This window comes from Pelodiscus sinensis, chromosome 7 (assembly GCF_052426305.1).
Source record: "Pelodiscus sinensis isolate ZL-2025 chromosome 7, ASM5242630v1, whole genome shotgun sequence".
Taxonomy (NCBI): Eukaryota; Metazoa; Chordata; order Testudines; family Trionychidae; genus Pelodiscus; species Pelodiscus sinensis.
Window position 1 is genome coordinate 33,540,201 of NC_143058.1, and position 12,008 is coordinate 33,552,208.

Sequence of the window (12,008 nt, forward strand, 5' to 3'; positions counted from 1 at the left end):
AACCATATTGGTCCCTATATGGGTTGAGCACACAGGTAGCTCCAGTTGATCCACAGTTCCTCCAGTTGACCTAATTGATAACTGGTTGCAGTAGGAGACTATTAGCTTCTATGTGTCCTTGTGCCATTAGATGGAGATGGCAACACTTGGGCAGTGGGTGTTATTCACAGCCATTTGTGAGAAATGACTATGGAGACTCAGGAATAACAGATTTAATACCAGGTTATGTCAGGGAGAGTTCTATAGTGTTTCTAGAGCTTTCAGGCCTTTATCCCCTCCCCCTACAAACACCCTCTGCCCATCTTAGTGTTAAACTTCTCCTTACTAAAGATAAACTGTCAACTCAAAAAACAATGACTAAGGAAGATTCCAATGCATTGTTAAAATCCTGTTAAAACTTCCACCAGCTCTTTTTGTATATTCTAAATCCAGTTCAAAACCATTATGAAGTGGAAAGGCTGACACTACTGAACTTGTATTTTTCTTTCAACGCAACAGCGTAGGATGAAGATTTATAATCCTTGTTCTATTTAAAAAAAATAAAAAAAAACTAATTGTTCTTTCAGCTTTCAACCAGAAAACTCTGAAGCCCCATTTTGCCCAACAAGATTTTAAGAATTATTCTCAGAAGCAAGATAATTTGAATGTCTATAAAACTATTAGGAACCTTTACCCAACATGTGAACTAACTTTTCCCCTGATATCTTGGCTCATTCTGAAATGAGGTGCTATCTGCAGTAATGACTGTAAAAAACAAGATTTCAAGAAGCCACCGCTTCCCTTCCCCTCCTCCCCCCCACTCAGGAAGCTTAGTGCAGTAAGTATGTTGTGCTGTGGGAACTTATCCTAAATATAAACAAATCTGACATTAAAGCCAAAGATTTTTCTCCGTTGTGTGCTTAAACTTAGAACATGAAAAATGTAAGCATTACAGTCGAGATGACTACTCATAAGTTGACATGAAAATACCAATTTCACATATCAAAACTCAGCTATCACAATAGATGCACACAAACAAAGTTTCATTCTCAGGACATTCATCACCATGTAATATTTAGATTCGAATTAGCTTTTAAAGTTAGTAACTTCACCTCCTTTCTTTTTAAAAGGAAGCTTTAATGTATTCTTGTTTGCTGGCTGATTTGACTGCCCTATCTTGAATAATTCAAAGGGGCACTAAATGACTCTGATGTCAGGGTGAACTAGAAGTCAAATGTGGTAACTTACAACTCCTGGGTCCTGCTTTACTGACCTGGGCAGTCAAGTGGCTTATGCTCTGCATTTGTGACTGTTGCTTAATTCCTAGCAAATGCATATCCATATCAGAAGACTAATCAGCACTGGCCACCCAGAGAGAAGAAAACAAGTACAGAAAATGGCCATTGAATATGGTTCTTACAGAGCAGAGCTGAAGTAAGCACTGTGGACAAGCTGACACAGCCTCTGTTTGTGCCACACCTGTTCTAGAGCCAGGTGTAGAAGTTTAAGTTTGCCCTGAGGATTTCAAGCTGTAGGACAGAAGGCAAGTTTAGCTTCTCCCAACAAGCTCTAGATGAGCTGCTCCCCTCTCCCTGAGCTGGAAGTCTCCCATCTCCCACCAGACTAGCTCAATACTGAACCATTCTAAAATATAGACCAGATTGTCTCCTGCACTAGGATGCCCTCCTGATTTTTGCTAACTGGGTTTCACTGCCAAAGGGCATGCCTGGCAATATTTTAAAAAGGTAGATTCAGCTCTTGAAAGTTTTAATCTGCTCCTCCTCCCTATGGTGCTACTTGGTGGTCACCTCAAACCTATGAAAAATGTTTAACCAAGTGTAACATTTTATGGTAAAACATTTTTCCCCGAGGGTCAGGTTTCTTAGTCCATCTAGACAACACTACTCCACAAAAATAATTTTAGAAGCATCTCCCTTTAGGTCTCAAATTGTTTAAATGCAGGTGCCAAGTAGGGATTTGCACACCTGACTGTTGCCAAGCAGCTTTGCTTTAATAAGCCCTCACAAGTAGGCTTGCATGGCATCCACCAACTTTTGGGTAAAACCTGCAAAAGTCAAGTGCTCATCTTCTGTTATTCCCAGGGAGAAAAGCCAGAGTATGTCTCTCAAAACACGGAAGGGAAATAACAGGTCAAAGTACATATTAATCTTAATACCTTGGTGAGTCCTTGTTTTCTCTCTTAAGAGACTTTTTAAACCAGGGTGAGGAACCTTTGAGTGGAGGCCACTGACCCCCAAGGGGGAGGGGAAAATCCATCAAGGACACGGCACGACACACACACAAACCAAATCCTCCCCCCCAAAAACACCCTCCCTGATGTGGCCTCCCAATTGAAAAGCAGAGAAGGAGACTACAATCCTCAAGCTCCAGCCCCCCAAGAGAAGAGGGGAGAAGAAAGGAAGCACTTAGGCTCAGGGCTTACCCCTGGGACAAAATTAACTCTCCTGGGGACGGAGATAGTACATTTTGTAGAGACCCCTTTGGGGACCCTCTGGGCTAGAACCCAAAGACAAGGGGTTCAGTGTGCAGGAGCAATTGGGAAGAGTCTGGTCAGGAGGTAGTGTGCAAGAGCGGGACAGGAGCAAGGGAGAGCCTGGGAGTGGGGGTACCTACTTCACACATCTTGGGGGGAGGGGGGTGCGAAACTGTTGACTTCACACAGTTCCTGTGCACTGCAAAGAAAGCACTCAGTACAGGCACTTCGCCCTGCCCCTCCCTTTTTGTCAACTCCCAGCCAAGAGAGCAGCAGGGGTTGGTGCCTGCATGAAGCACTTCCATGAAGCATGCAGAAGCCACTTCCTCCGCCATGCCATGCAGCGCCTGTGGACCGTATTCAGCCTATGGCTTGCTTTGATTGGGTCCATGAGGCTCGATTTCCCCTCTCCACAGCAGGCAGCCAGCGTTGCTTCTCCTAACCATAACACACCTTGTGTGGCTACAGCGCTAACTTGTGCTGCTGCAGGTGCAGACCAAGCCCCAGCCTCACAAGCCACATGGAGTTGCCAGGTGTCCGGTACTGACCCGGACAGTCGGGTATTTTTGCCTCCTGTCCGGTTAAAAAAAATTTTCAGAAAATACTAGACAGACACTGGGCCCCTCTCCACTTACCTGGTTCCACAGGGGAGCAGTCTTCTGGTTTGGAGCAGAAAAACAAGATGGCTGCCAGCAAAAAGCCTCAGAGGCATTTCTTAAAGGAGCCATGCTGGGTGTGTGGGTGGGTGTGTGTGTGTGTGTGTGTGTGTGTGTGTGTGTTGGGGGGGGGGGGGGAGGCTTAATGGACTTCTCTTTTTTTTTGTGCTCAACAGCTTTGGTCTTCCCCCTTCCCCACAGAATTTTTTCCCCTGGTGGTTGTGTGTGTGTGTGGGGGGGGGGGGGGGGGAGAGACCAGGGTAGTTAGGTATTTTTGGTTAAACCATCCGGCAACCCTAACATCAAGGAAGGCTATGGGTTCCCCACCTCCGCTTTAAGCCTTTCTATTTGTACTTAACATTTAGGCTGCAATGGTAAGACTGCGTAAAAGTCATTTTTTGCTTGCTTCCTTGTGTTACATAGCCTTTGTAATTTTTTTTCTTTAAGGAAATATGCAATGAGTGAACATTTTTCTTCTTTGTATTTATTAGATGTTCAGTTTCAACAATTCATCTACTCTCTCTCAAGCTTCAAGTTGTTGTTGGTGTTTGGTTGGTGGTTTTAAAAACAAAACTCTCCAAGTGAAGTGTTTTTTTTGCTTAAGAAGAGACTGAGTAAATGTTGACAAAAAAAATACAAAAAAGTAGAATTACAAATAGCCTGCTTACAAAATAAATACCCCTTTCCCATTCACTTAGGGGTCTGCCTCTGCTCAATTAGAAAGCCTCACTCGTTCTACAGTCATCCAAAAGTTTTCAGCAAATACAGGATAGACCAAGATGTGAAATTCTTAAACCTGATTGTGGAGCCATAAAAACATCCCACCCAACTACCTTACAAGACCATTATACATCATCGATATAAAAGCATATTTGCTCTTTCTATGTGAAGCTTAAAAGGTATCGCATCCCTGTAAGTAGCGTTGCCAGGTGTCTGGTTTTGACAGTCCAGTATTTGAGCTCTCTGTTTGGGATACAAATTGAGAAAATATAAATGTCCGGTATTTTTAAATAATATGTAATGTAGATTGTGATGTAATATCAAGTGTGTCTGGTATTTCTGTTGAAACTATCTGGCAACCCTACCTGTAAGGCAATGAGCTACCCTACCGTCAACCACATCTACATTAGAAAAGTTTATAGGTATTGGTACACCAGCGAACCCTCTTGGCATATATTCAGATTACACCAGTAAAAAAGAAAATGCTTGTTCCAGTTCACTGTGCAAAATACATTATACCAGCCAAAGTTTTTATCCCAGTATAAGTATTTATACAAGGACTTTTGCTGGTATAGAAATCGTGCCCCCCATCTATTCCCCCTTCCCAAAAATAAGCCTCCTTGACATTATTATGCCAGCACAATTTTCTACTGTAGTCCTGATTACAGAAAGAGCAGTTGAGACAGATTAAGCAATTCCTATAATTTACAAGCGATTACTTACTGCCAGTGTGCTGTCTCCAACGTTTGATGCAATGAGTCCCTCAATAGTGCCGTACTCTGCATCCCTAGCATTGAGCCTTTCCATGTGGTTTTGCTGTATTTTTCGGATAATCAGCACAGCTAATGCTGAAAATATTATCAGCACTATCACTGGAGCCAGTATAACAATGACTAGCATTTCCATGCTGTAACCCACAGCTTCTCCCTGGAGTGTTTGCCCTTGGTAAGAAAACAGGAAAGAAAGGAGGTTAAGAACTCCCACAGATAGTGGGAAGGCAAAAAATTATGTTGATGTTTTTATTTGTAGTTAAGTAAACTGCAGTATCAGTCACAGAACAGTCACAGCTACTTCATACAGGTTTACATTCACAGTCCATTATCAGTACCACCACAAAACTTATGTCAATCCCATCTCTGGTAAAATCTGTTCAAGTTCTTGACATTCAGAATCAAAACTTGCTTCAGAAAGATTTACTGAAGTCAGTAACCAAGACTTTTAACCTACTGTTTTGTATACATTGGTTCCCAATATTCAACAGCAAAATCAGAAATACTCTGGCTAAACATGTTAAATGCGTGTAATTAAGTAACCATTTAACTACTGAACATTTCAGTAGTTACAGCTGATGTGGCAGTCAGCTACCAGGGAGCCAGTGCATGCAGGGAGCTGGCTTGATTCAGAGGCAGCTTGTATCAGAGGCAGCAGCTGGGGGGCAGCAGGCAGCTTTTAAGCCAGCTCCCCATGCATACCAGAAGCCTGTGTTTAATGGTAAAAGTTAATCAATGAATCCAGGCTCGTTAGTTAACCATTTACAGTTATGCTTTCACATCCCCAATTCTATTACACCTTGCAAACCCTAAACACACCCATTCTCAGTCCTCTGATTCAAGCTGCAAAATTCTTATCAAGCCCAAACTTTAGTTTCTCATTATGCAAGCATAATATTAGCAAGTAAACCCCCAACCAGAAATGAAGCCATTTTATTTGTATAAATACAACTCTTAAAAGTAACCATTCACCTTTAATAGGCAACTGTGCTGAGATATTCATGTTACACAAATATCCCTGACAGCACTCAACAGCTTGGTCAGGAGATGGAGGTGTTTTGCATGTCAGTTTCCCCTGTTCGTAGACTTGAAAGCAGCCTTTCTGGTAAACTTTAGTGCCATCATTTATGCTCAGGGAGGCAAAGCATTGCTGGCCCTGGCAGCGATCTCCATTCCCACAGGACATTCCTTCACACACACATTCGTAGTGGACCACATTTAGCTTCAGCTCATCATCTGCAGAAGGGGAGAATTGTAAGGACATCATCATATGCACTTATTTAGATACATGCAAAAAATAACTACTGTTCAATTTAAGAGACACTAATTCACTGACTGTTTGAGGAGAAAATCATTTGAATAGAAATCAGTGCAAGACACTAAGTAGGATCTGAAGAAGTTAACAGCCAAATTAAAAATGCAAATAGAAATTAGCCCATTGATAAATGGGCATTTGCATTTCACAACACCCCTTTTATGCATACAGATACCCTTTTCAATGCTCAAATGCACGTTTTGCACAGCTTGCAAGGGACACATCATTTAAAGTTACAAATCAGCTTTTAGATTTGGACCTTGAATGATCAGTGTACAAAGAGGAAAAAAAAGTGAGGGAGGTAGCAAAGATGGGAGCATTAGAAGCAGATTGAACCATGCCTCCTCATTCCACTTTCCTTCTTACATTGTTTAGTAACATCTTGCCCTTCACATATTTAAAATGAGAGAGAAAAATCCTTATATGTTCAAGAGTCTCTGTTAAGAGTTACTGTGTAAACATGGAGGCCCATGATCTCGTGCTTACAGAGAATTACTTTCTAGAATTGCCCTTCAAAATTCAGCAGTGCAGGAATGCTGCTCCTGTTCACTGTAGTTATTGGCCATCTAAGGAAAGACAATTAAGTCTAGGTAGTTATCCAAAAATACATACATATACAGGAAGTCACTGGGAAAGAGAAGCCGTAGTAAAGAATTTCTTCCAGTATACTCCAACAGTATCACAGCAACATTTAGAAAAAATAAGTTCTTAACTAGCTCTCCTTGTGAAAGTCCCATCAAGCCTATTTGTGATCAAGCAATGATGGTAGTGCTGGGATGTTTCAGCATATTACATAAACATACATCAAAGGAGCAAGAACAAACAGGGAAACAGTTTTGGAGAGCTGGTGAAGGAGTATATAATTTTACAGTCCTCCATTATATACATACATATTTTAACATATCCATGCACATTCATTTATGTTTATCCATCTAATATTTACATTCTTTTTGCCACTTCTAAACACACTAGAGAAATTTCTAAGCAGAAGCATGGTAGTGCTCTTAAAATATCCATTGTCAACATGTGACTGTTCCGCCTATCACTATGGACTACCAACTGAAAACATAAGAAACCCTTTTTTTGGAAGGGGGAGGGGCAGTAAAAGCAAATTTTGTACCACAAATGAAAAAGCCATAGCTACTCCACATTTAGAACCTTCAAATCCCTGATAAGTACAAACATAGACAGGCCTTTCTTTTAAATAAATAAATAAATAAATAAAAACAACCCAGCAGCCTGGCCCTGACAAACTACACTAATTATGTGTGATACTTTGTTAAAGAGAAAATGTTAAGCAGATTCCTGGAGTCAGTATCATAGGAAATAAAAACTCATAGGTATGGTAAAGCTCTATTTGAACCTCATCCACCTACTTGTCTTTATGTGTCTGGTGATGATTCTACTAAGCCAGAACCAAACAATTACGTCATACTTGCTGTTTTCTTAGTTATGATCTACCTAACTACTAAGAGTAGAAATTGTACACCTGCTCTCCTGGGAAGAATGCCCAACACCAGGAGGCACTTTAAGCCCCATATCAGCAGTGATTCAGTCCTCAGGAGCAACTCTTGAATTGTAGTCTCCTTTGGCCTACAACAGGCACATGAAACACCAGCCTTCTGATGTCACTGTTTTACAGTGGTCTGCCAGGACAAAGCTAAGTAGGAAGTCCAAAGGTTGTGTTAACAGCTATTTCAATTAATGAGCAAAGAAGACTTCTCCACAGACTTAGGGAACTCCCTCTATATACTTTATAATACTGTTTGGTCACATTCATGGGAGTCAGATCTTGATATCTTGAGTTATTCAGTGCTGACATGTTGGTGTCATGGCACAATATATGTGATTTGCATCAAGACCAGAGTAGTCTGATTTTTTTGTAGACTTTTATAGCTGAAAAAATTCATGACAGCCACTTTGTCTCATGGGAAAGCTAGAGCATGCTTGAGCCTAAAGGAAATGAAAGTTATGTGGCTAAATTGCCTTGTAGGCAGGTCTCGCTGTTGCTTACCTTGTAGGTCCCCCAGTTGGCTTGTGGGCTAATGAGCAGGGCTCGCCGATCCGCGGTGAGCCCCGCTCGCCAGCCGCGCTGTCCGGTGATCTGCGCATGTGAGATCGCCCAAACCCGGCTCTTCCGGGTTACAATCTACTCGCCCGTGGCGAGTAGATTGTATTATTTGTCGAGCCCTGCTAATGAGACATACCTGGTGACTACAGTGAAGTGTCACTGTACCCCTACCACAGTTTCTGCAGCCTCACACTTAATTTTATTCACAGTGGGGATGTGAATGTCAAGCAGAGTACACGGTTTACTGATGAGCTGCATCTGGAATGTAACTTTGGGGTTCTCTCCTCCCCCTCTCACGCAGGAAGCTGGCACTGACGCTCTAATCTTGCGTGGGTGGGGGCGAGAGGAGGGTTCCAGGCTGGAGTTCCAGGCAGGCCATGACCTGAGCAGCTGTAGGCAATGGTTCCGCACTGGGTCCCAGATCGCCGGGGTCCCCAGCACAGGGAGAAACCACTTCTACCACCCCTTCCCCTCCTGTAGGGAAGCCAGGAGCCAGAAGGGAGCCCAAGGTGCCCCTCCCGTGGGGGGGGGGGGGAGGAGATTCCTAAGCCATGGCTGCCTCTTCCTCTTCTGGGGACACTGTCACCCCCACAGGGAAAAAAATTGTGAGATATAGAAGTGAGAATTAACAGAGCTCAGCCCTATTGTCCCTTTGCAAATTTATATAGGCAGAGTCAATCCCTTGCTTCTCCTAAAAGTGCACAGTTTCAATAGAAACCAATGTTTTAAGTTTCTCATGATGACCTGGCTGACAGTCAATTTAATTTTCATTAAAAAAAAATATTTAACAAAAACAAACTTGATTTTAATAAACTTGAATGTTTAACTCAAAAAAATCATATGCTTGTTTTGTTTAGATTTTTTTCCTTCAACCGAAATCCTAAACCAGAATTCATAATGCAGTTATTTTAGTTAAATAAAACAGTGTAAATATCTGTCTGGTGATATTACCCACCTCCCCCCAACACTATATGGCAAGAAAATCCTTCAAATATTAATGATTAACTTTAACTGGAGATAGTTTACCTCCCTATGACTTCGTAAATGTCTGCTTCAATTACTTTGGTAAATGAAATAATCATTCATTTTTTTCTTATAGATGTAAAACTCACCTGAAAAGTTTTAAAAATAAATCACTGTTTAAAAACGTATAGTCTATACCTTCTGAAATGAAACCTACTTCTGAGTTGTGAAGACAACCAACAAGAATGTGGAAAGCCATGATTAAACTGAGTCTTCCTAAATAGTTATTTAAAACAATTTCATTTGAATCAAATCCACCTTGACAAAAAAATAACAGCACCTGAACCCAGCCAGAAACAATTTGAGGTGTGGAACATAGTAAGAACTAAGTACTTGCAGCACTTAAAATATGAGGCAAAAAGCCAAATTTAAAATAATTTCCATCACCCAGCCATCTTTATTCCAATACACTCTCATACTGCATTAGGTAAGACATGCAACACTTACAGTCCGTGCACTTATAACATACCCCAAAACTTCCGACTTGTCACATTTAAAGATGTTCTAGCAAAGACTCACAGTAAGTTCAGACTGTATACAAATTATAATTTTATACACACTAAGGATGTGAACGTGCAACCATGTAAACAGCTAACCAACGAGTCCGGGCTCATCAGTTCATGTTCACTGTTACACACAGGCTCCCAAGTATGTGGGGGGAGCTAGCTAAGGCCCCTCACTGCTGCCTCTGTTACAGCGTGGGGCTGCAGGTGGTTGTCATAACCCAATACATATTCTTCACAACTTTGCAGGTGGGAGCTGGCTGCCATCCCACATTTAACCATGTAACCACTGGAAGTTTCAGTGGTTACATGGTTACTTAACTACATGCATTTTAACATCCCTAATATATACAGTATATTATTTCATTGTACAGTATTAAAAATTAGAGAGCTAGAATACAATTGCCAAACTAAACCAATTTATTTTAGTTTCATTGAATTTTACAAGTTTAGCATGCAAGTGATGATTCACAAGGGATATCCTGTTTTTAGTGTGAATTAAGAACCTATTCAAATGAAACAAGAATTAGCATATACAAGTTTTTCATATCCATAAAAGAAATAGGAATATATCTTTCTAAACTATTTGAAAGAATAGTTAAGGTGAATGATGCATTATTTTCATGGAACACTTTTGGTCAGCTGAATTCAAATTCATCCCAAAGAAACCTATTGTATGGAGATGTTTACAGGATACAAGATGGCACATTAGTGTATCCTAAATTAATCAATCAATCTAGCTGTAAAGACAGCCACCCCAGAAGTCATTATGTTAGCACATTATTTCAGTTGAGCTATTACTAAACTGATTACTTTACTTTGTAGGTTGCGCCCAATTTCTATCTTTGAGATTGAAAGGTCTGAGAGCTAGTTACCCTATTATGTAACCCTATTAGTTCCCTCTGTCTAAGCACGTGTAGTAACACAAGTCCCACCACAGTAAAAGGATCATGATCATGCATATGTTTACTTTGTGCAGGAGTTATCAATTTACCAAAAAATTGCAACTCCCATCTCTTCAGGCCTAATCTTATTCCTATGAGGAAATAAAATACCACCGAGCTCTCTCATAGTGCTTTTCACCTGCCTTATTTTGTGTTTATTTTGTATTTATTAAAAGCATTTAATATGAACATACCTCATTATTGACATGAAAAAGATTTCATAACCAGAAACCTCTCTTTTTCCTCTATAGAAATGCTGGATTCACTTCTGTATCCAGAAAGAGAGACACCCTGGGTAAATTTCTCTCAGAGTAATTACTATAATTTCAAAAGTTTACAAAAACCTTTCCATTTGGCCTGGTCAAACTAGCGATAGTTGTCATCCTGTGCCCTCTGCCAGCTGGCTCCAAAAGGTCCCAAGCGTACATGATTACAGAGAACCCTGTAATGTGTCTGGGCCATTTTACTTAACCAAAGAAAGAGTCACAAAAGGTCTTTACAGAACAATTGTCTCATACCAGTCATGATAGTCATAAGATGTATGTATACCATGGGTGGGAAAAAGGGTCTCTGTGGACCAGATCCGGCTCATCAAGAGGGTTGATTCAGTCTGCAGAGGCCCTGCCACTCCCCTGCCCCCAGGCCAATCAGAGCCTAGGGACCAGGGAGCATGCAGCACTTAGAGTCAACTCACGCAACTGAGGGCAGGAAGTGAGAGACTTCATGCACTCCTCCCACCCCAGGCCAATCAGAGCTTCGGGAGCACACTCCTTGCAGGACAGGGGCAAGGTGGCAGAAGACTTCATGTACTTACTCCCCAACCCCAAGCCCTGATGTGCACTCCCCTCGCCAGAGGAGAATAGATAAGCTCTGCAAAGATATAAGCCAGGTAAATCACTTCTCCTCCACTGCTACTGGAAGCAGCTCCCCATCCGTTCCTTCCTTACACAGTGCCAAGAGGCTGCTGCTGGCCACATTCTAGTGTTAAATCAGGGGTAGAGAGGGGGTGACCTTGTGTGCCCACTCATGTGTGGCTTCAGGAACATGGAGTGCCGGATATCAGAAGAGGGCCCAAACAGAAAGGGTCAGGATGGCTGGTCAGTCACTAGGGATGCAAGTGACTAATCAACTATCCGATAAGCATAAGCTTATTGGATAGTCGAGTAGTGACTCGACTAGTTACTCCCACCACCCTTGCTGCCACTATCAGAGGCAGCATGGGAGGAGAAGGAGCCAGTGCTGGAGGGGGTAGTCTGCTTAAAAGCCAGTTCCCCCCAGCACGGTCTCAGCAGGAGGCAGGAGAGGAAGAGGTGTAGTGGAGAAAAAAGGCTTGCACCCGGGCTGCTCCCCCTTTCTCCCCCCACTCCGCCCCCGAGCTGCGCTTCAGCCTTTTAAATGTATGAAGAGCCTGGCAGCTCTTAATACATTTAAAAGACAGAGCCACAGTAGGATTAGCTCCTGGGGCCAGGCGCTAACTCTGCTGCAGCTCTGCAGTTTTCCCCCTTATCCACTAGTCAATGGAAATTCAATCTA

General features: G+C 42.0%; 1 protein-coding gene across 2 annotated transcripts in view; it reads right to left on the bottom strand.

The window, feature by feature from the left end:
• Nucleotides 1-12,008, bottom strand: part of ACVR1 (activin A receptor type 1) — a 113,909-nt gene that overhangs the window by 43,778 nt on the left and 58,123 nt on the right. For both annotated transcript variants that reach the window (XM_075933431.2, XM_075933432.2), the window contains exons 3-4: nucleotides 5,592-5,855; nucleotides 4,573-4,790 (exon numbers count right to left, since the gene is read on the bottom strand). In XM_075933431.2, coding sequence (XP_075789546.1) covers nucleotides 4,573-4,790; nucleotides 5,592-5,855 — 482 coding nt within the window. The remainder of the gene's footprint in view (nucleotides 1-4,572; nucleotides 4,791-5,591; nucleotides 5,856-12,008) is intronic.